Source organism: Pseudorca crassidens, chromosome 5 (genome assembly GCF_039906515.1).
Source record: "Pseudorca crassidens isolate mPseCra1 chromosome 5, mPseCra1.hap1, whole genome shotgun sequence".
Classification (NCBI taxonomy): Eukaryota; Metazoa; Chordata; class Mammalia; order Artiodactyla; family Delphinidae; genus Pseudorca; species Pseudorca crassidens.
In genome coordinates, this window is record NC_090300.1 from 35842427 (window position 1) to 35867626 (window position 25200).

Here is a 25200-nt window from a genome sequence, read left to right on the forward strand (position 1 = left end):
CCCTAAGCATCACCCACTCTCAAGTCTTTTCCATGTTTCTCCCCTGATCACCCTGGGCTTCATTCACTCCACTGACCATCTTGCTTCTACTGTTGCCTCCCCCATCTGTCCTCTACACTTCAGCCAGGGTAAATGTTTTTAAAAAATATTTTATTCTGAGACAGTTTCAATGTCTAGAAAAGTTTCAAGAATACTACAAAGAATGCCTATACACTCTTCATCCAGATACTCCATTCAAATTCTTAACAACTGTCACAGAAATGCCCTCTTAGGGATCATATGTAAATATTACCTGCTTATCATGCCTCTCTAATGCCCTTCAATCTGGAACAGTTGGCAGTCTGCTCAACTTTCATGACCTTGAAATTTTAAGATCATAGGTTAGTCATTTAATAGAATGTATCTCAATTTTAATTAGTCTGATTTTTCCTCATGATAAGATACAAGTTATACATTTTGAACAGAGTATCTGAAATGCTATGTTCTTTCACTGCATACTCTCAGTGGCACACAATGTCTGTTATTGGTGGTGTGAACTCTAATCTTTGATTCAGATGGTATTACCAGACTTCTCTGTAAACTTACTTTCTCCCTTTATGTTATTAATATTTGGGGGGAAATACTTTGAGGCTATGTAAAGTCCCCATTCTCTCTCGTTTCATCCCAGGTATCAACATGTTTCTTAACTATTAATCTTATGGTCACCAAATAGTGATTTTTCTAATAACACCATTCTTTCCACTGTTGGGAAAAGCTTTATCTTCTCTTATTTACTCATTCATATTCATATCAGTGTGGACTCCATAGTTACTATCTTATTCAATAGGTTATAATCTGTTACCATCAGTATATATTTTGAAGTTCATTTTATACTATATTTGGACATTGAAGCCCTTTAAGCTGGGTATTGTGTACTTTTGACATATTCCCATCATTCTTTGAGTACTTTCTTACCTTCTGGCACATAAAGATGTACTGGGCTCATCTAATACTCCTACCCAGGCCCTTGGAAGGGGCCATTTCTCTAATGAGTCCTGGGTGCTTTTAGTAGTAGAAGAGAATACAGAATTCAAGATATGAGTGCCAGGTGTACTTTTTGCTACACAGGTACCATTGTGTACAGGCACTCTCAGCTCTTATTTATTTCTCTATCTCCTTATATATTGAAAACCACAAGTTCTCACAGATACCTCCAATTCCAATTCAACATCACATAATTCATTCTAGCTTTCATGCTTTCCATATTTGTACCTCCTTTACCAAAAGGTCCCATTGTCTCCAATATATTTCTCAACATCCCTGTCTATAGCTAATCTTCCAATAGTGCTGACCTTCCAGCCCCCTCACCCGTGGGTCCTGATCCCTGCTAGGGCTTGCCTCTCCAGATCAGGACATCTACCTTGACTGGGCTTGCCAAATGACTTTTGGATGAAAGAAAGAAGGAAGAAAGCCAAGAAAGTTTTTTTGTTTGTTTTGTTTATAAAGAAGGGAGGGAAAATATTGGGAAGGAAAAGCAAGAGAAAAACCAGGTTATTTTTCTAAAATGCAAATTCATCACCTTTGGGTCATGTGTGTGCATCTGTGTACACCCCTCCCACCACCCACCCCCACCCCACACAGAGCCGTTGAATGAATTCTCATTGCTCTAAGGAGGTAAATTCCATCACAAGCATCTAGGAGGCCCTGTCCTATGTAACTACTGCTGACCTCCTTGGTCACTTTCCCTTCTTTCTCCAAATGCCAAGCACAGGAGTCCTCTCTCAGCTCCTCTAAAATTCCACCTTCCCTCTTGACGCAGAGCCTTTGTATGTGCTGCTTATGTTTCTCAGTGCTCTAACCTGCCCCATTCATTTGGGTGACTTATTCTTCAAATCTCTGCTGGAGCACCATCTCCTCTGGAAGCCTTTAATTCCCCTAGATCTAGTCAGGCTATTTTTCTTATTTATTATTTTCTTCATGCTCTCACAGAACACAGTGGCTCTTATCTCAACTGGCAATTATGCACTTATTTGTGTATGTGTCTGATTAATCTTCCTTTTCCTCATTCGAATGTGAGTAATGTGAGAATAGTAATGCTGCCTCTTTTCAATCCTAATTGTGCCTCTAGCTTGTAGCCCAGGATTGGCACATAGCAGATGATCAATAAATATTTTTCATGTGAATAAATTGCATATTTAGAAATTTTAGAAATATCAATAGTTTAATCAGCAAACATGATAATTTTCTCTATTTTGAATAAAAGGCAAAACATGGAAGAATAATATGATAAAATGTGAAGGATCCTGAAAGCTGTTAGGTTTAGTTTATAAGCTTCATCATTTAGAAGAAACACAAAATCACAGCAAATGATCTAAATAATGTGTGCAGGAAAGTAATGTGGAGAATATTTCACTTAAGAAACTTTCAGTGTAAGACATATAGAGATTGTATGTTTGACTCACATTATAATTTAGGTGACTCAGGGTCATTAAAATGTTAGTCCTTCCAAATGTAGAGTAGAATTGCATTCAAAATCCATATGTGAATGTATATGTATCACTGCATGTTTTGGAACCAGACAGAGTGATCTTAAATTGAAAAAAAAAAAAAAGATATTTGAAAAGAGCCAAGAACTTTTATTAAAAGAAGAATGAAGAATAACTTACTTTATCCAAACAGTAAAACTCTTGCTAAAATTCTTGTAATCATATAGTAAAACTTCTGCTAAAGTTACTATAATTAGAACAATATGGTTGGGAATAAGAATTTAAGTTGATTAATGGAGCAGATTTGAGAATCAAAACATAGTTTATGTAAGGAACTTAACATATGACAAGGATGACATGTGATTCAATAAAATATGGAAAATACCTTCAATAAATGGTGTTGGTATAATTATCTATTCACCTGTATGAAAACAGGGTAAGAATATATGTCCTAACACATATTCAGAAACATATTTGAGAATAGCCCTGGTGTCTATCAACAAGAGAATGGATAAATAAACAGTGGAATGCTACAGTAAATAAGAACAAACTACTTCTGCACACAACAATAGGAATGAATCGTACACACAGAATGCTAAGAGAAAGCAGCCAGACACAAAGAACATCCTGATTCCACTTATGTGAAGTTCAAGAACAGGCAAAACAAACCTATGGTAGAAAAAAAATCAGAACAGTGGGTGCCTCTGGGTGTGGGGCAGGGGAGGGACATGAGGGAACTTCCTGGTATGATGACAATGTTCTTTATCTTGATAGGATTTTGGGTCACACAGTTGCATGCATTTGTTAAAACTCTGTAAGTGTACACTTACGATTTGTGCACTTCTTTATATGCAAATTTTACCCTAATTAAGGAAAGAACTATAAACAAATATTTAACTCTTATTAAAGATGTGTATGCTGAAGCATTTAGGGGTGATGTGTACTAATATCTGCAACTTATCTGGAAACGCATCAACAAAATAGGATGGAGTGATGAATAGACAGAGGGATGGATTAAATAGTTATATGATAAAGCAAACATAGCAAGATAATAATTCTAGAATCTATGTGGTGAGAATATGGCTGTCTTTTGCAAAATTCTATCAAGTTCTCTGTACACTTGAAATTTTTCAAACTAAAAACTTGGGAAAAATAAATACATTTCAGGTGTACTAACTACTTAGATATAGGACAACCCACTTCAAAAGGCATTTTATAACCCTGAGAACTTTAAGAATAAACCAGAAAATCCAATTAGTAGAGGAAAAGATCGATATTTTTGACTAAATGAATATGAACCACTTTTGCAAGCCAAAGGATATCATAAACACTATCAAAAGGACAATTGTATTCTTTTGAATAAAAAAAAAAGAATTGTATTTTTTTGTACAGAAAAAGGTGAAGGAACTAATTGTATCATATATGGCAGAAAAAGGGTTAACATCTCTTACATAAAAAGAATTCCTATAAATTTCTAAGAAATAAGAAAATAACCCAATAGAAAAATAGGTAAATACATGTACAGATAATTAACAAAAGAAGAAACATGAATCCCAGTAACTGTGCAAAAAGACAGTAATATCTCCAGCAGTCAGTTGAAAATGCAAATTAAAACAAAATGAGGTATGATTTTTCACCTTTGGATTAGCAAATTTTAAAATATTGATTACTTTCAATGCTGGTGAGGATGTTGGAAGATGGGCACTGTATATCCCTAATGGAGTGTGAATGTTTACAGACTTTCAAAGCAGCAACCTGTTGTAAGAATCCCCAAGAGACAAACAAGACACAGAGAAATAGGCATAGTATGATCCCATTTCTATAAAATAAAAATTTTCAAATTTTTGAACAAAGAGAAAAGTGTGAAAGCAGGCACACCTAATTGTTGGAACTGATGCTTCAGGACAGGGCTTGGTAAACTATGGCCTAAGTACCAAATCTGGCAGGTCACCTGGTTTCTTACAGCCCATGGGCTAAAGGTGGTGTTCATACATTTTTAAAGGGTTACATTTTAAATGGTTATATAATCATATGCATAATATACTCATTTGACCTCTTGGCCAGCAAAGTCTAAAATATTTACTATATGGCCCTTTAGGAAAAATTTACCAACACTTGCTTCAAGGAAATTGTAGGTTCTGAGTTAGTCTTTCCTCTCCTCTGTCTTGTTTTGATTTTTATGATAATTATGTATTGCTTCTGCAAGCTTAAGGAATATAGGTAGGTAGTTAAGTAGGAAGATCAATCACTTTGGATGTTGTTGGGAATAGATGTGAGAAGACAAAAGGAAACCAGGGAGACTAACTAGGAAGCCACTGTAACAGTCCAGGTGAAAGAGAATGGTGCTTAGAAACAGGGTGGGTGCACAGCAGAGGTGGGAAGAAAGGGACAGACTTTATAGAAACCTATAGGAGTAGCTGAGGGATTGGACACGGATGGGGAGGCACAGAGAGAACTCAAGACTGATTCCTAGGTTTCAGTCATTAGTTGAATGGTGCAACCACTGAGTTGAAGAGATGGGGGAGGGGAAATTAGAGAGTAAATCAAGAGCTCTATTTTGGACCTGTGAAAGTTCTAAAGGGAATTGTATGAACTAGGCAGCTGGACACAGATGATTAAGCTGCTTGGGCTGTAGAGAGGGAGGCTGAGCAAGAAATACAAATTTGAGAGTACTCATCATGTAGATGGTACTTAAGGCTTTCTGGAAGTGATAGGGAAAGAGAAGAGGGCCAGGAGTCTACCTGGTATCACAGTGCTCAACCCAACTGCAGCCCACTCCCTGCTGACAGCTGTCTCCAATGCCACTGTCCAAATGTTTGGATTCCCTCAAATCGTCCTTTCCAAAATGTCCTCTTCATGGGCCAGGAACAGCATGGCTTCAGAGGAGACACCGACCCTTTCTCACAGCCTATGCCCCAATGCTTGCCTGGACAAACAGCTACTGTAATTTCTCCTGGATGAATGGTCCGCCCAGCATCTGGCTCCCCTCAGTGGATAGATGAGTTCTGGTCCCGGTCCCTCCCAGTATGGTCCGTCATGGGTCCCTGCCATGAGCAGTCACCTTTCACCCCTGTCGTACTTTGACCCGAGAAGACACAGAAGGACTCACCAAGGAGCTGGTGTAGGTGGGGTCTGAGGTGTCGTCCTGGAGGTAGCGGGAAAGGCCAAAGTCAGACACCTTGCACACCAGGTTACTGTTGACCAGAATGTTCCTCGCAGCCAGATCCCGGTGCACGTAGTTCATCTCGGCCAGGTACTTCATGCCCGCGGCAATGCCCCTCAGCATCCCCACCAGCTGGATCACCGTGAACTGTCCATCATTTTGCTGTAATAAGACACCAAGGGCAACCAGATCAAGATGGGCTTCAGTGGTCAAGCAGAAGCTGAGGTGCCAGGGCCCCACTGCCTTCTCCCTTCCGACTCCCATTCTCCTCCCTCTCCTTGAACACTCTGCCTTCTCCTTGCCGTCTTGTGGATTTCATCTTCAAATTACATCTCAAAGCCATCCAGTCCTCTCCACCTTCACTGACACCATTCTAACCAACTCATCATCATCCATCACCTGTAACAGCCTCCCTACACCTTCCCCCGTCCCAATCCATTCTCCAAGGGCAGCTAGAGCCATCCTCGTAAGACAGAAATCAGGTCATGTCACTGAAGCGCTCTAATGGCCTCCCACTGTGTTAAGGGAAAGTGCCAAACTCCTCAGCGTGGCCCACGGGGCCCCATGGGATCAGCTACTGCCTCACCTTATGTCACTTTGTCCTGCACTCCTGTGCTAAAGCCACAGTGACTGGCGACTTTTCAATCCTCTCCCTCGCCAAGCCCTTCCTGCCTCGGGGCCCTTACACATGCTGTTCCCTCTGTCTTTTCCCCACAATCAACACCTACTTGCTTCAGGTCTCCACTTAAATGTCACTCCCTCAGAGAGGATGTCTCTCTAGCCAGTCCCCTCCCCCACACAAGTAGCACTTTCTTACTACTATCCTTCAGTGTATGCTCTTATTTTCCTTCTTAGCATGTATCACAAGGTTTAGTTGTGTGTGTGTGTGCCTGTCTGTCTGTCTGTCTCTGCTACTTGACTCTAAGCTCTTTGAGACAAGAACCCTCCCTCTTGCAGTCACCATAGCATTCCCAGTGCTGAGAACGTTTGAGTAGACAGATGTAGCTCAATAAACATATGCTGAATGAATGGCTGGTACATCGCTTCTTGTCTCCAGAATTAAATGTTTAGGGTGTCTTGGTCGACAGTGGATAACACACCTGCCTCAGAGGGCTGGATGGTCAGGAGGAGCACACACACCATGTCTGGCTCGTGGACTCTCCCAGTGAATGGGAACTGTTGCTGCCCCTCCTCCTGCCAACCTGAAGTGCTGCCTTCTCTCCAATCACAGTTTCTTACCTGGGTGGCCTCCCTCCTCCATGGTTAGAGGACAGGCTCTTCTGTGAGTGAATGTATGCCTTCCTCCACCTCCCCAAAGCCCCTGAGTCTGGGCTCTGCACACACTGGTTACATCAGTGGACCTTGGGCCATGCTGCCAAGAACACATTTTCCCAACTAGTCCAGCCCCAGCTGCTCCCTAAAGGGTTATGAGTTGTATTGTGTAAGCAGAGCATGGCCCAGGCACTGAGATGCTCTGAGTGGGGGAGAGGGAGGAGGAGGCGGGGCACCCTGGGCTAGTCCAGTTACTGCTGAACACAGACCTTGGGCAAGGCAGTCTCTCCCTCTGCCCCAGGATCCTCCTGTGAAAGGCAGGAAGCATAAACAGTATGAGGAGTTCCCATTTATTGAGCACCTACTGTCTGTGAGATGGTGCCCAATGCACTCACATGCATTATCTCACTAATATGTATGGACACATCATTTATGCATGAGCTCCTGCAAAAGTAATTTTCTATGCAAAAATAAGTAAAGAAAAATAAAAGAGCTGTTGTAAAAATACACTATTTATTAGGGAAAATATTCCAACAATTGAAAAGTCTAACAACGGTAGCATGAATTGTTGAAGACTTTGTTCCTCATGAGAAATTGCAAGCCCGAGGGTTGGTTATACCCCTCGCTCAGTTGAAGGACTGGAGCAAACTGGCACTCCTTGCACTCCTTCCTGAGCCCCCAACCCCCACCAGAAGGAGGACCCCCCAAACACACTGAGTTTGACATACTCCAAGTTCCAAGTTCTCACTCAAACCTTAACCACCTCCCAATCTGCCCAGAATGCTTCCTCTGCAATATTTGCTTCTAACCAACTCCAAAATAAAGTGCAGAGCTGCTTTTTGGAAACTGATTGGTTTTCAGCACATGGTGCCCATCTGCCAGAGCTGGATGTGCCGTGAGTGATGCAAATCTTGCTCACTAATGAACTTCACTCCACACTTCCTTGAGAAGCTAGCCCAGATTTCCCCAGCACCATCATTTCTCTAAGTAGGTCTCTGGGGATCTGCCTCTCCAGAAAGTTGTCATGCGACTTCCGCATATTAGAAAATATATTTCAGCCACAAGTCCCAAGGGTCAGATTTTTTCAATTCAGTTTGTTTCTTCTCCTCTGTAAGTGGAGACAACAATGTGGTTAAAAATAAATGTCTCCCTACAGAAGCCCACTTGTAGACAGATGTTGGGAAGGGCACCGGTGCTGGTTGGAAGCAGCTTTGCCAAGAGCAGTGTTGAAATCTTTTGCAGATTTGTGTCTATGTTTCTACTTTAAGTCATTAAAGACTTCACTGAGCTGCTTCATTTTCTGATTTGTTTAAATGTTTAGATCAGTCATCTTATAGATTCTGGTGTTGACAAAGGGCAAAAAGTGATTAAAAGTTCAGGCTTTGGAGCCAGACAGACCATGGTGGGTCCGGGCTCTCTCTCTCACTGGCTGCATGCTCTTGGGCAAGTTATTTAACCTCCAGAGCAGTGATTCCCACATCTGTAAAATAAGAAGAGAGTGCCCATTCTTCCTGAGATTTGAGATTCAAGGTTAAATGAGACAATACATGTGGAGGGCTCAGCTCAGTGCCCCATGAATACTAAGACAGCAGCAATGACTGCTGGAATTATCAGCAAGGCCATAATGTCTCACAAATCCTCTCTCCCATGACCCCCAGATGCCTGGTGAGAGAGACTGAGGACACCTTGGATGAGGACTGCAGGTTCCTTCTGGTTTCCTGGGCGTGTGGGGCAGACATCCTAGGATCAGTGCCCTCAGAGAGCCTAGTTCACAGCGCATTCTGAGCTCAGCAGTTTGGCATCTGTAATAATCATTCCCACCTTAACTGTAGTAGGAACTAATAATGTAGGCCTGAAATTAGGATCAATTAATCTACAAACTCTGATTTCTTCCCTTCTTGGCCTTTGAATGGCAAGTCATACTTCATGGAATATGTTTTCATCCTTAACTCCAGTCCTGTGGAGTAGGCAAGGCAGGCAATATTACATTGTTTTTATAGAGAAGATAAAGGAAGTCCAGAAAGTTTAAGTGATCAGCCTTAAATCACTCTGTGTGATTTTGACTTATAACAAGAATCTAAGTCCAAACAGCAAATTGCTTCTCCATTTACATTTCATCTTTTATCAGTTGGTAATGGCTGCCTCCAATGTTGTGTGGAGAAGTCTGTGTATAAGCTTTGTAGGAAGAAGATCTATGATTGATTAATGATGTCTGCCATGGCCATAGAAAGAGAAAGTAGAAACATGTACCACAAATATGCTACTTTATCTGAATCTTTTATAATTCCTGTCCAGTGCCTTTTCCACTGGAAAATGCTGACTCTACACACATTTTCTTTAGAATCTGCAGGAGAATCAGGTATCATGATAAGACAGTCATACCTGTTGTGTCCATAATCTTGGAAACTTAGAGACATAAACATATTAAGATTTTCTGACATGTCCAGCTGTTTTATGTTCACTTCATTGATATAAACTCCCAAAAAAGAACTTTCAGAGATATGAGCATCAGCATACAAAGATAAACAAGACAGAAAAAGAAAAACAGATTTCTTAGAACTTTGGGAAAGATGTGATTCTGTGCTGAGCACATGGTAAAAACACAGTTTGTAGTAGAAATACAGGCTGGGTGAAGTGATTTAAACTTTCTTCCTTTCATGAAGTGCTTTCTGCTGAAATTGCTTTTCTGCAAATTCACTGAAGCCACTTGCTGGCCTTTTTATTAGCCAGGAAGGATTTAGGTATTTCAACTTACATTGACAAACCCACTTCAGGAAATGAAACCTTTATTTGATTTGTTTGAAGAAAATGAATCATAGATTTTTTTTTTTTTTTAACCTGAAAGAGCCCTTTCAAGATCATCCAGCTCAATGCCTTTAGTTTATAGATTGGGAAATTGAGTTAACGGATTTGCTCAAGGCCACAGGGTGACTCATAGCAGAGCCCAAAGCTGGGCCTCAGTCTCAGAACTTGCAACCTGGTGTTCTCTTTCTGACAACTGGCTTGCTGTCCTCTAGCTCCAGGCCATGAATGAGCACCCCATGAATGATAAATGTCCCCATTTGACATTGCTCAGTGACTTCCAAGAGTCTTCCAGTTACAACCATCTGTGAATGAACCAGCAGTAACCACAAGGCCAAGCTTTAGCCACGAAGGCCGTATGGAGCAGGTCGACCCTCTTGGCTGAGGCATGAGGCATTGAGGAGGGCTTCAGGGCTTGTGCCTAAGATTATGGAAGAGCTACCAGGTTGAATCCCCTGAATCTGAGTGCCAAGAAGGAAATATTTAATTATGGATTTGCAGTCTACCTAACCCATGGCACAGACATTTTTTTTAAAAATGGATAATTATGAACCTACAGAATGTGTGGTTAAAGAATAATGGTGTTTCTAATCCCTCCAGAATGTGAAGAATCCTGAGTCCTGAAATGAGTGGGGAGCAGTGAGCAGACTGTGAGAAGCCCTTTCCGATGTGCTCCCTGGACCCTCGATGCCCAGAGCCTCTGAGACACCCATCCAGAGCTGGAGTTGTGGTCACTCTCCAAAGCCACCACGTCTGGTATGAAAGGACCAGTGGGGGGTTGGGGAGGAAGCAGGTGCACAAATTGAAGACTAACCCTTTTCCTTTCTTCTCTGAATGGTGATCTTAAAAGTATACTACCTCCCAGAAGATGGACCCTGCAGGACGGAACTGATGACCCACTATTCAATTTTATCAAGCAGCAAATACATCAATTAATGCTGCTATGCTCCAGGGTTTGGTAGTGAGGCTGAAATTAGATTTATAGATTACCTGTCTCTGTGCCGGGTGGGGAGTTGGACATGCTTCATTTCCCGCAGCTCCCAGCACCGCCTGCTCTGGCCGCTCCCTTCTGGCCATCCTTTCCCCTCTTTTTCCCTGTGCTCCTCTCTCGCCCCTAGCTTTTCTCCCACTGCCTGGGCAACATTGTCATAAAAAATAACTGGCATCCAACCTGCCCCCATGTCCTGCGCCCCCAAAATGGAACAGGTGTGTGCAGAGCAGTGGTGCAGGGTTCTGATTTTCCGCAGGCTCCTGAGAAGGAATCTTCCTGTTCGCCTGTGTGTTCCAGGGAAAGAGTCTCATCACAGTCTCCAGATCGCGTTGAGAGTCTCTGTGAAGCACAGACAGGTGACTTGCAGGAAGTAAATGACTCCTGATAGGTCCAGAGGCTGGTTCCGGAAAATACTTTTTCTCCTAACATTACCTCCTATTCACGTTTCTTTGGCTGACACGAGAGGTCTGGCTACAAGGACAAGAGACCGTGTACACTCAGCAAGCTCCATCTCTCCTGACCAAACTCTTTTGCTCCAGAAACTGTTCTTCATTCAACTAGCCTCGACCCGGTGCTCAGTGTGCTAGGCGCTGGGGTTTCAAAATACAAAGCATAACCCACACCCTCAAGGAGGCTGTACCAGGCAAAGTACGTGGGGCCCATCACCTACATCAGCCGTCCCCCACCCCACCAAACAAAAGCCACTACTGCCTAATGACTCAGACGAGGCATAAAGTGTGTGCTCCCCCTGCAAAGGTAGGTTCAGTATGTACAAATGCAGCTTCTAGACAAGTCCTCAGCTCCCTTTCCACACTGCAGCCCCTAAGCTCTGCTTCTGAGCTTTGGAACCACCAGGCCGCTGATGACAGATTACCAAATAGGCCACGCTGACTTTGACCTATGAACACACAGCTCCACTGTTCTGTGAGCCTACCTGCCCATTCCTGACCTGTCTGGCAAATTCCTCCTTCTCCCATATCAGAGAAATTCTCTCTCTTCCTTGAAGCCTTCCCTGGCTTCCTCAGGAAGGTTTCAGTTCTTCTTTATGTGATACCCCTGTACTTCATGTACAGAAACAAAAAGTATAATCCAGGCAGATGATTGCTGGAAGCTTTGGGCACTAAGGTCCTGGGGGGTCAGAGGCATTTATGCAGGTTGTATTCTCTAAAATGGATATAACAGGACCTCCCATCCCTTATGTGTAAGAAGGCTGCTGTCCCCCATCAAGATGTGGGACATGTTTCTTCCCCTTGAATCTGGGTGGGTCCATCAATGTGGTTGAAGGATGCTTTGTGACATTTCAGGCTAGGTTTCAAAACTGATACAGCTTCTGCCTTCTACTCTTGGGTTGCTTATTCTTGGGACCCAGCTTGCTGTGAGGAAGCCCTAGTCAGCCAGGTGGAGAGATGCCAGCTGATACCCAGCATCAACCCTGGGACAGATGAATGAATGAGGCTTCTGACGATTCCAGGCCTTAACCCTTGAGCTTCTCCTGCTGACAACACATGAAACAGAGAGGTCTCCACCGAGGCCTACCCAAATTGCAGATTTGTGAGCAAACCAAATTGTTGTTGGGCTAAGTCACTAAAATCTTGGGGTGATTTGTTCCACAGCATTAGAGCAATGTCTCTCTCATCCCAGCACAGGGCACCTCATGACTGTTTCAATGAGACTCTACGAATGGTCCTTTGATCTTCAGCCATAGCTACTGTTTGGTAGCTTTGGTGACATGCATAGCTGGCTACTTAGTATTACTCTGAAGCCCTTGCTCAGAAGGTCCTGCCCCATTCTTTGATGCCACTCCCTGCACTCTCTTGCTCCCAGGCTGCCCAGCTGTCCCTTTGGTCCGAGGCAGGCCTTGCTCCATGGCCTGTGGTCAGACAGCTTCTTCCCTCCAGACATGAGCACCTCGGCCATGCTCACTCGCCCCTTCTCTGAATAGCTCTGGAATACCCCACAGTAGTGAAAATGCTTCCTTTGTGGCTGCGTGGGCATGCTCTGACAACGGTCCTTTGCAGATCTCCTGGCCATAGGCCTTCAGGGACCCGCACCTCTGCTGCAGGTGGTTGGGAGCCACAGTTCTCCATCAACTCCAGGAAAGACTTGTGGACGCCTGCAACACACTCTTCCCCTGACCTGCCCAGAAGCGCCTCCTCAGAGGTCGGGATGCCCAGGCATCAGAAAAGGGCAACCTGTTTTATCTCTGAACTGTGAACAAAAGGAGCTGTCTGGGAGGGCGGCTATGCTGGGGAAGAGGCAGAGATAGCCACTGGCATCTGCGTGAATCACGCAGGACAGCATAGCGGCTGGAAGTCTCTTCAGTCTCTTCAGTGACACCGACGGCCATTCTCCGTCCTCCTCTATTCACTCTTACTCATCCAGCAAGCACTTATCCAGGCCTGGCTCGATGCTGTCCTCCTACAGAGGGGTCCACATGCTCTGCTTTGTTCTTTCCTTTCAGCAGCAAATCTGTTAACCTCGCTAACATCTTCAACGCCCACCCGCATTTCATCAGGGATTCCTGAGCGACAGGCTGTCCTCACACGGACACTTCTCCCCAGCCCACGACGGTCTGCCAGCGTCCACCAGCGCCAGCATCATCCATGCTTTTGCCCTGAGGAGTAAAGGTGAGCTGAGCTGCTCTTACCCTGAGGAAAGAATCCAAAGCGCCATTCTCCATGAACTCCGTGATGATCATGACCGGCCGACTCTTGGTGACCACGCCCTCCAGGCGAATGATGTTGGGATGGTCGAACTGGCCCATGATGCTCGCCTCGCTCAGAAAGTCCCGTCGCTGTTTCTCCGAGTACCCAGCCTTCAGTGTCTTGATGGCCACATTGATTTCCCTCTTGCCTGGAAGTTTCAAACGCCCCTTGTACACCTCTCCAAACTCTCCTGCAACAAGAATGCAATTATTACTCACTTCCTTCTGTCTGTGGAACCATGAGGGGAGGCAGCTTATCAAGAACAATGGTGCTCCAGGTGGAACGGTGATTAAGGTGGCAGAAAGGAAATAGTGTCCTCTCACTGTAATTGTGACGTCCCAGCACTATGCAGTTCACGGCAAACACAGAAGGAATACCCAAATATGTTCTTTACCTCGGATCTCTTGGTTAACTAAAGTGAAATTTCAGACTCTATATGGGTTTGTTTTTCCTCATTTGTTTTTTCATTTGCATCCCAGATGAACAATTGAAATGAAATGGTCAGTTTCACTGTGGCAGAATCATAATTCATTTTTAGCAGAGCCTAGTGCAAGAATGTCCAGGGGTTATGGGATACGTTCAGGTACTTTAGTCCTCTGAATGAGATGTATAGCGTTTATGTTCCTACATTGCCCTGAAAGTGTTTGTGTCTATTGGGTCCCTCGGAAAACAGAAACTGAGGAGTAAGGAAGGTAAGTTAGCAGACACTGCAGGATAAAGGGGAGAGAAGTAGGATTGCCAGAGTCCCAGATCATGGTGCAGACCTGACTTTATGAAAAGAAGGGGGAAGCGGGAGTGGGCAAGGAGAGGCCCAGATTGCAGTGCAGACCTGGTTGATGCAGACCTGACAGTCTCATCTAACCCAATGAGGAGCTTCAGAATAAAGAGTGCCCATTCCAGAAAGGCCCAGGCCCTAGCATCCCACTGTGCTCAGTCACTGACTGGGGCTGCCAGAAAGAGCTGGGTCCCTGCGAGAAAGCCGAGGCAGATCTTGAAGGCGCTGCAGCAGGAGGCTGGCAGCTACCTGCACTCCTGGCAGCTGAACAGTGGCTTTTTCAAGCAGACACGAGCTGCACACCTCCATGGGTGCCACAGCATTTAAACATTTTTGCAGTAAAATCACCAAGAGTAAAAACAATTCTGGTGACACTATTTCACAGCTGCTTAAAAAATCTGTTGAATCCCATTCAACATGCTTTCAAAAGTTATCTTATGATTTAACTTGGTTTTGTAACTTCAGTTCTTTCATGTGAAGCAATTTAGAATCTACTTGTAAGTGCATTGCAGAAACGGGTGTCAAAGGCCTGATAGGAGAAACATGGATTTCTGCTGGGAAAACTTTCTTTCTCACTTTCAGCTTCTGCAAGGCGATGATGGAGCAAACTGTGAGCAATCAGATACGTTACTGGCCGAATTAGAAAAGCAAGTTAACATCTGTGATTTAGTTGGGAACTTCTTATATTTTCTGCTGCATAGGTTGGAAGGAAGCTGCATGAAAGACCTGTGGATGCAGAACTGCTCCAGAGTCAATGGAACTTGTTAGAATCTAAGGCTGGAGTAGAGGTTGGCTTAAGCACCATTAGGAAGGTTTCAGCATGGACCTAAGATAGACAGCATGTGTAATACTGGTTTTGACATGAGATCACAACTGTTTGAGGTCAGACCAAGTCTCATTCATGTCCGTAACTTGTACACACCACTGAGGTGTCTGGTACGTGGTAGGTATGCCAATAAAAGTTGGGGTATCTTATTTATTATTATTTGTTTGGCTTTGCCCATTCTTGGGTTACAAACTGCTGGAGGCTCCAAAAGAAGTGGAGGTACCAGTATTTACATTTTTACAAAAGGCTGTTTATGGCAGCATCTCCTTCAACAGCCAAATACCATATGACCATAACCAGGGGGATGGCTGGAAAGGGACAGCCATCCTGCAGAATGCTATGAGCTTCTGAAAACTAATAGAGGAGTGAGATGTATTGGCTTCAAAAATGTCTGCATTACATTGCTAAGTGAAGCAGAAAAGAAGAGAAAGTTATATTAATAGAATGTGGTCTGTAGAATATGCCTGTAGGGGGGTGGTGAATGCCAAAAAAAAACATTATGGAAAAAATTCATAGCAAATTTACTTTCAACTTCAAATTATTTTAAAAATTGGTTACACTAGAATGGTGGGAATAGGAGTGGGGAAGCATGGGTTAGTAAACTTTAGTTACTTTTTCGTTTAAATTGTTACAATAAGCATTGTCTTTGCAGTTCAAATGAGTAAAATTTGAAGAAGAGTACTGAATAACAACCACCTGTCATATATGTGTGCTTCTCTATGTATATATATTTGTGTAGAGTATGTATATGTATGTATGTATACAAACTTGTGTATATATGTGCATATATGTATGTGTCTGTATGCATTTGTGCATATATTGTATATATGGATGTGTCTCTATATATTTTTGTATGTATATATATGTGTCTGTGTATAGAGATATATGGAATCCATCTCTCTGACACCTGCACCTAGTAGTTATTCAATAACTATGAGCTGAATGAATACAGCTTGCATATTTAATAAGCATACTAATTGAAGAATATCAGTATTTCTTCCCTGTTGTCATACTAATGACTTCTATTTTCTTTTAGTAAAAAGACACGGTTGAGAGTGAGGGGAAAGTATGCTAATATTTCTTCTTGGGGGAGATAGTACACCAAAATGTCTTGACTACCTGCTCTGTGCCAGGTACCGTGCTGGGCTCTTTGCATGTCTTAATCCTCACAGCACCTTCATGAGCTGGGTATTATTATGCCCATTTTACTAATAAGGAAACTGAGGCATGACGAAAACATGCCTCAAACCCCACATCTGTGAGGCAGAGCCAGGGATACTCCCTGGGCCTATCCCTTTTCCTGCCATACCGCCTCTCAGAAGGTGTGTTCGGTTAGCAGTGCCACAGGGAAGAGAGCTGGGTGGATGTGAAGTCACAATGCAGGGCCCACTGTGCTCCAACTGTGCAAGTCCTAACCATTCATATGCAGTTACTGTTATAGTGACTCAATAACCAGGGAACAGCAAACACAGTGTGACTGAGACAGGCTGGGATCTGGGACCCTTTGCTGCAGTGCTGCAGTGCTTGCACCTGGACACACCTCTCCTCAAGCAACAAAATACAAAGAAACTGTATGGGACTAAAAATAACTGCATGCATGCGCAGTTTGGGCAAAATTATGGACAAAAGATACAAAGAGACCAAGAAACCCAACTGCCACTTTTGCAGAGCCCGGAGCAAGAGCAAGGAGTCGGGAGCAAAAACAGGGCACTGCGCATGCCCCCTGCACACCACACCTCCTAAGGGGTGGGCAAAACACCAAAGCCACCCCTCCAGACTGACCCCTGCACACACACCATATAAGGAGCAAGCTCGCCCCTCCTGAGGGAGCTAGCAAGCAGGGAAACTGTTGTTTGTTCCCACTCCCCTCTGCTGTAGCAGGGGTCACAGTAAAGCCATGCCTGAATTTCTCGTCTGGCCTCTAGTCAATTTTTATTGATTGGGGAAGGCCAAGAACCCTGGTTGGCATCAGGACTACCTTATAGACAAATATCATATTCATGGAAAGTTCCTGCCCGGCTAGTCAGATGAGATCAGAATATTTAGGAATCAGAATATTTATGAATTTCTACACATCAGTCTGGGGAGTGTGTAAAAGTGCCCCAGGTGAATCTGCTATTCCCCACAACATACACATAAACTCCCCAGTTGAGGACTTCTGTTATATACCAGCGTTCCCAAAGTTGGCTGCCCAATGCAATCCTCTGGGAAGCTTACAAAGCACAGAGGCCTGGGTCCCACCTCCAGGAATTCTGTTTAGTTGGTCTGGGTGCAGCCTGGGCACGGACATAGTTAAAAGCTGCTCGCAGGAGCAGCTACGTAATTTGCAGGGCCTGGTACAAAATGAAAATGCAGGACTCCCTGTTCAAAATTTATTAAGAAGTTCAACATGGTGACAGCAGAGCATTAAACTAAGTGTGGGCCCTGCTGAGCATGGGACTCCGTGCGACCACACAGGTCCCATGAAACCAGGCCTAGCTGCCCAGGTGGTTCTGAGGAACAGCCAACGTTGAGAGCCAGGGGTCTAAACCACCCAAGCGTGTTTCAAACGGATTAGGGAACTGCTAAAGGCCCTGGAGTACCTGGAATTCATCCCTACACCTTTGAATTCATTTGAAAGCAGTGCTTGCCTACAAGCTGCCTTTCACTGCACAGGGCCTGACACATAGTGTGGGCTTTGTAGCTGTGAGCGGAGAGAAAGAAGAGAAGGAAGCAAGAAATCAATGAAGGTGTGGCTTTGCAAAGTCCTATCTGTATAGAGCAGTATGGGCTACGTATATTCGTTTCCTAATTGACAAATGTCATGTCATTGTTTAATCTTTGTGGCTGACTGGTCTTCAGGTTCAGTGTTCCTAATACTTTAGCTGCAAATTATATCCTCTGTAGGGGTCTCATCATATAGATTTTTGAAATTATAAAATAAAAACGTGCTCTCCTGAGAGGATTTTTAGGGCAGTGAAATTACTCTATATGAAATTAAATGGTGGATACACGTCATTATACATTTGTTTAAATCCATAGAATGTACAACATCAAGAGTGAACCTTGGGCTTCCCTGGTGGCGCAGCGGTTGAGAGTCCACCTGCCGATGCAGGGGACACGGGTTCGTGCCCCGGTCCAGGAAGATCCCACATGCCGCGGAGCAGCTGGGCCCGTGAGCTATGGCCGCTAAGCCTGAGCGTCCGGAGCCTGTGCTCCACAACGTGAGAGGCCACAACAGTGAGAGGCCCGCATACCGCAAAAAAAAAAAAAACAACAAAAAAAGAGTGAACCTTCACTGTGGACCTTGGGTGATAATGATGTATCAGTGTAGGTTTATCAATTGTAACCAATGTACCACTCTGCGGGGAGATGTTGATAATGGAAGAGGCTATGCATGTGTGGGGCAGGGCGTATATGGGAAATCTCTGTACCTTCCACTCAATTTTGCTGTGAACCTAAAACTGCTCCAGAAAATAAAGTCTTTTTTTTATTTTTATTTATTTATTTTTTTTTGCGGTACACAGGCCTCTCACTGTTGTGGCCTCTCCCATTGTGGAGCACAGGCTCCGGACGCGCAGGCTCAGCAGCCATGGCTCACGGGCCCAGCCGCTCCGTGGCATGTGGGATCTTCCCGGACCGGGGCACGAACCCGTGTCCCCTGCATCGGCAGGCGGACTCTCAACCGCTGCGCCACCAGGGAAGCCCATAAAGTCTTTTTAAAAAAAGAAAGTGCTCTCCTTGGGTTGGGAGAGATGGGTTCTGTATCATTACTGCTCTTGGAAATCTGCTCTATAATCACTGGAAAGCAGCGGCTTAAAGGATGGTGATTCTGTAAAAATAGCTCTTTTTCTGTGTCTGACAAAGAAATGACTTCATATTCCCCAAGCCCGGAGGTTTTCCAACCACCAACTGCAAAGGAAGTCACTTAATCCACAGTCCTTACGCAGAGGCTGTGCGCCACCCTGTAATTAAGTGGCCCTCATTGCAGCTGGGGCAAACTCTGGCCAGAAGAAGAAACTTTGGGGGAAGAAGCTTGAGTCTACACCATCCTCCCTTCCTTCCCCGCCCACTGGACCTGGGGCAGGGTGCTTCCCTTGTTCAGCCTCAGCTTTCTCAGCTCTGTTGGACAAAAGGACCTGATCAACTGTGGGGCCTTCCTAACAGGGCGTGGGGGCTCTGAAAAAGTGCTTTGTAAACTACACACTGTTGGAGACACAGGAAAAGACAATCCAGGGGTAGAGAGTGGGGTGGGAAGTGAGGGTAGGGTCATGGGGTAGGGAGTGGGGATGGGTAGTGGAAGAGAAAAGGTAGCAAACATAGGTTTCTCTAGCCTAGTGGGACTTGAAGGAGGCTGATCCAAGACACAGCAGAGCATCTTGCCAGGGGTGCTGGGAAGTCCCCCTGCCAGGTATCTGGGCATGGAGGGTGTCTTCAGGTAAGCCCGGGGCATTAAAGTCTGGGGTCTCTGGTCCCCTAGCACCGCCACAGACTCCTAGGGAGTGGGAGTCGATGGGCCCTTTTTAGTAGCAAACAGAAAACCAAGACTTTGTGTCACTTGCAATCTGACTGCTGTCACCTGTGATCTTTGACTTCAGGTTCACATACTTTGCTCAGGGAACTATTTTTGCTTTTGGGACACCTTTCCTGCCATTAGGGCCAGAACTTGAGGTCTGTGGTGCTTCGATTTGCCATGATCTGAACTCTATAGAGCTTCCTTTCATATGAGCTCCAAAACATGGCCATCCATTTTTCATCTTTTTAAGAAAAATTCTTAATGCCTAAAAAATATTTTCAACAAATGAAGCATTAGTATTATATTTATTTATTTTTATTTTGGCCGCACTGTGAGGCTTGTGGGATCTTAGTTCCCCAACCGGGGATTGAACCCGGGGCCACGACAGTAAAAGCACTGAGTCCTAACCACTGGACCACCAGGGAACTCCCCAGCATTATATTTAAAATAGATACTTACAGGAAATGACTGGGTAGTGGTTATGGTTAGTTCTTTCTGTACAGCTTGCTGACTGATAGTAATTGCAGCCAACCTAACTTTGGTCTGGCTGGACTCTGATTGGCACACATCTTTGCAGCTGACCTTGGACCCTCTCCTACAGCCAAACAACCTCTTGGCTAGGACTGGCACTAAACTAGCTCCAGCTTCGTGCCAGTGATTCTTAGCAGTTGTTCTCAAAGTGTGGCTCCTGTCCAACAGCATCAGCATCACCTGGAAACCTGTTAGGAAATGCAGACTTTCAAGCCCCATTTATATCCAACGGGATCAAAAGTTTAGTACAGGACCCTGTGACTTGGGTTTCAACTTGCCTCCAGGTGATTCTGATGCCTGGCTCCGGTTTGAGAACCGTGGCCCTCAGGGCTGTCAGCTGAGTGTCATTTTGCCAGTTTCTGTCACTGCCCTCCCAGACAGCTGCTGAAATTATTCCCTACAAGTTTCAGCTCCTTGACAAAGTGAGGAAGAGAGAAAAAGTGGCTCAGCAGCGTTAAATGCCTCAACTATTATATGTAAAATCAGAAGGAAAGAATTTTCAATTTTTGAAAATGAAACATCCAACCTGCCAGCAGACATTTCAAGCACTAGCTGTTGGCTATGTGCCGCGTGGATCTACACACAATTTCAGTCTTTTTTTTTAGGAGCATTGTGAAGTCACACACTGCCTTAGGGAGGGAAAAAGGAAAACAGAGCTTCTCACTACTAGTTCAAGCTTCCACTGGAAAAGAAACTTTTAAAGAATTAATTTAAACTAGGTTTTTAAAGTATGATTTCCAGCAAGTTTTCACACTGTCCTGTGCAAGATAGGTTATGCTAAACCAGGGATAGTAAAACCATGACAGGCATTCCACCACCTCCTGTCCTTGCACCCAGGACAGACATTACTAATTGATCACAACCCTATTTCTCCTCAGCAGAGTTCCCCAGGTACCCATTACCAGGCTACTGGGGTTGGCAAATGAGATGGAATCTAATTAATAGCCACGGTGCCCACAATACCTAATATGTAGATAGCGAGAGTAAACCTAGCTTTGTCTTTTCTCATAGCTTCTTGTATTCATTAGACAACCACATACCTAGATATTACTTATTTTCTTAATATAAGCAAGCACACATAATTAAAAATGGTAAATATCTTGGCCCTCATTGTTATCCTTCTTAAGTAAATAACTGATCATACTAGAATAGGAGGACCAGAGGATGGGACAAGGGTATTCTAGGAAGAACATGCTCTCCCCAGGGCATCTTTGTGGCACCACCATATGGGAATACTGAATTCTAGGAGAGTCCCGTCATTTCCAGCCAAGAGGCTTGGGTATTCCAAACTGCTAGCTAGAGTTTGCCACCAGAAACAATGTCTCTATACTTAGCTGCCATTTTCCAGAACAGTGACAAAAGTGGCAGGTAGTGTGGGAGTTACGTTCACCAGACTAAGATCAACCTTATCTGGGTTTCAGTTTTTGCTCTACCGTTAACTCAGTCCAACCAGTAGCATGGCCTTTGGCAAGCTGTTCACTGAATGTGGATATCCTTACCAGCCTACAAATGCATGCGTGCACACAGATGTGCACGCGCACACACACACACACACACACACACACACACACACACACAAACTAACAAACAGGGCTAACAGGGCCATTATGAGAGTTGAATGAGACAATGCTTGTAAAGTATGTACATGTTGAGTGCATGCCAGTTATATTAATCATACTTACAGGCAATATCTATTTGATCTGCTCCTCTGGAAACCCTTCCTGCTGTGATTCTTATCCAGTATGAGGCTACCCTCATCCTGCCCATCCTCGGTCTGAGTGAGCCCAAGAGTCAGGCTGGCAGGTGACTTTCTACCAACTCATCCCCAAGAAACACATCCTCTTCTTCAAAGAGAAATGGTGGGCCTTGCTGGCCCCATTCCACCCATATACATCACAAATTCCCTCTCCCCAGCTCTTCTTACCCAGCCCTCTCACCTCAAGCCTCTTTCTCCTTCACAGTAAGCCATCCATGGACATGCTGGATCAGCAGCTGCTGAGTCAGGGGAGGATGTGTTTATTAATTAAAAGACAACTGGCATGTCTCCCCTTGGATGACCCCTTATGGTGACACCTCTATTTTCATGCATTTGTCATGCTCAGTGCTGCTACATACAGTTATGCAGGTTGCACACTGCATGACCCAGGAGCACCATTCATGCTGTAGAGCCCAATTAGACATGGCAGCTCTGCTTTATGCTCTGGGCATGTCTACAGATCAAACCGATCAGAATTAAGCATTGGGGCTTCCCTGGTGGTGCAGTGGTTGGGAGTCCGCCTGCCGATTCAGGGGACGCGGGTTTGTGCCCCGGTCCGGGAGGATCCCACCCGCGGCTGGGCCCATGAGCCATGGCCGCTGAGCCTGCGTGTCCGGAGCCTGTGCAACGGGAGAGGCCACAACAGTGAGAGGCTTGCGTACCACAAAACAAACAAACAAACAAAAAAAGAATTAAGCATTGGATCAGAACTCCACAGGTCAATTGAAGCTGACCTGTGAGTGACTTCATGGTTATAAAAAGCTGACATTCTCCAAAGATATCAGATGGCTGTCTGCCCTCTGTAAAGGGACTTCAATCATTCCCATCATCTGCAGGGAAAAGAGGAAGGATCAGCCTTCCTCATTCCAGTAGGCTTCTTTCAGAGCACTGAACGACTCATAACCTCACTCAACCTCTCTCTCATCTCTCTGCATTCTCCCAAACTCCACCCAGTTCTCCAAATTCTTAGACCTGTTATGGTTTTCCCCCAAAGACATTCAACCCTACACAACAAATGTTTAACCGAGTACCTGAGTGCCACACCAGGCCAAGCATGGGACTCACAGAAGTACTTAAGTTTCATCACTCCCATGGAACTTTAAGCACGGTGATAAAAGAGGGTCACTAAACAAATAATTACATAATGATTAATGAGCTAATTATACAGTTGGCCCTTGAGCAACATGGGTTTGAACTGCACAGGTCCACTTATACGCAGAATTCTTTTCAATAGGTACTACAGTACTAGGCTATCCACAGCTGGTTAACTCCAGGGATGTGGACCCATGGATACAGAGGGCTGCCTGTCAAGTTATACACGCAGATTTTCAACAGCTCATGGGGGTCGATGCACCTAACCCCTGTGTTGTTCTAGGGTCAAATGTAACTCAGTCCTCTTGATTGGTGTCACACCTGGCTCACAGTGATTTGTTATTTATTCTTTGTTCAATATCCTCAACAACTATAGAAGAAACTTTGGAGGTTGGTGCCATTCTTCAACCTTATAGTTTTTAGATTTTACTCTATTGGCCTTTACTCGCAAGCACAACCTCCAGTCCCACACCCTGGGGGCCAGGCAGCCCCCTCTCCCTTCAAGGTGTTTAACCTGATGGCCCTCGCTTCTGGTCACAACCTCCATGCCACCAAGCCCACTGGTCACTCTGTTTGCCATGTGTGGGTACATTCCGGTTTAGATGAGTTTACTCACTGCAAAGCAGCCTTCCTTACCACCCTTGATCCCAGCATCGGTCATCTCAAAACTTCTCCACGTTTCCAAGCCCCATAACTGGTCTGCATGCCTCTGAGTCCTTACCTACAATTTCTCAGCACCCCTTCCAGTCCAATCGAAACACAGGTTCATCAGGTTCTTCTCCCCCCTCACCCCTACCACCCACCCTGCTCAGAAAGCAGCCCACTCGCCATTTTCTACAGGATAAAATCCATACTGCAGTCTCTGGATTGCTAAGTCTCAGCCTGATTCCAGACTTAATGCTTGATTCCTACCTTCAGGAAACCCCTCCCTAGCAGCCTCCTCTCAGCCTTGTTCTCAGAATGTGCCGCACCGAGTGTCAGCCCATCCACAGCCTCCAAGCCCTCGGGGGACTCTTCCCTGAGTCCTCTCCGGCCATCAGGCCTCTCCTCCTCCCATCTCCGGCGCTGCGTGTTCTCTGGTCCCTTGTCTTAGCTCTCAGTCTCCTCTCCTCCTCTCGTGGAGTGGGACTGCATCTGTGTTAGACACTAACATATCAGCCGGGATTATTAGGCACTGAGTGTGTTTTCCAGAATCCACCACAGTCACAGGCTGTGATCTTTTGAATTCTCAACCTAATCCCTCCTGCAACAAACATAGCCCTCTCCTCTGGATCTGTTCTCAGCAGGAATGGGCCAGTTTTTCTGCAACCTCTTTGAAATTATCTTGCACCTTCTGGAAGGCCGGAGTGTGCTGGTAAGCATTCAACTACCAGCTCTCCAGAAAACGAAGAAACAAAGACCCCTGATTTGTAGCATTTACTAATTCTCACGGTGTAAATACTCCTCCCATGGCTAATGTCAAACTACCAACATGATGCCACCGAACAAAGGGCTGGAAAAGGATGCACACAATTGGCTCCTGCGAAGTAGTGCAAGCTGGCTCCAGCACACCACTGCTGGAAAGTCATGGTCATTCCCCTCCTTTTGTCATTTAATTTTCCTCTTCTGTCTCATCCTCTCATGAGTTTCACAGAAACTTACTTTCTCTACTAGCTTCCATGCTTGAAAGCTCAGGCCACAGGTGATCTCCTTTGTGAAGTCTTCCTGATGCCCCAACTCACTCCCAGAACAGGGAGCTAAACACTGCTCTATGTTGGTCACAACCTTTGCACATACCTGTGTTGTGGGTTGTGTGAAATAGTGAGCATGTTACTGGCCTGTTTCTCCCCAAGACTGTCAGACCTCTGAACAGGAGAGTGTCTGTTCTTCTCCACACCCACATGCAAAAATTATTCAATAAGAGCTTATTGAGGGAAGGTGGGAAGGAATAGAAGGAAGGAAGGAGAAATGATTTCTGATTCTTCTTCTCATGTTGTGTTACCATTTTGCATCCCAGATTTGGTCCCCCGAGCCGAATCTGCCAGGTGGCTAAGGGAAATATTGCCAATTACACTGCATAAATGTTACCTTACAAATTTTTTTTTTTTAAACTCAACTTTCACACCAGCTCTTTTAGCACAATGTGAAGTCAGTCTCAGTAAGGCAGGGCGTGGGAGAAGCAGGGGTGGTGACAGAGAGAAAGAACCGGAGAGTGGAGAGAGGTTGACACCAGCCAGGAGTGTCTCCTGTTGAAACTGCATCAAGTTACACATAGTGAATTCATATCCGCAGGGATTAGCTCTGTGATTTCTGAATCGTGAGCAGATGGGTGTCAGGTAGAGGGCGGT

General features: G+C 44.8%; 1 protein-coding gene and 1 non-coding gene across 2 annotated transcripts in view; both read right to left on the reverse strand.

Annotated features, from left to right (window-relative positions):
• EPHB1 (EPH receptor B1) overlaps window positions 1-25200 on the reverse strand; it is a 426461-nt gene that overhangs the window by 38549 nt on the left and 362712 nt on the right. The window contains exons 11-12 of the mRNA XM_067737744.1: window positions 13341-13588; window positions 5575-5790 (exon numbers count right to left, since the gene is read on the reverse strand). Of these exons, the coding sequence (XP_067593845.1) occupies window positions 5575-5790; window positions 13341-13588 (464 nt within the window). The remainder of the gene's footprint in view (window positions 1-5574; window positions 5791-13340; window positions 13589-25200) is intronic.
• Window positions 19847-19919, reverse strand: TRNAK-UUU (transfer RNA lysine (anticodon UUU)). Its single transcript has one exon. It is a non-coding gene; the product is annotated as a tRNA-Lys (tRNA).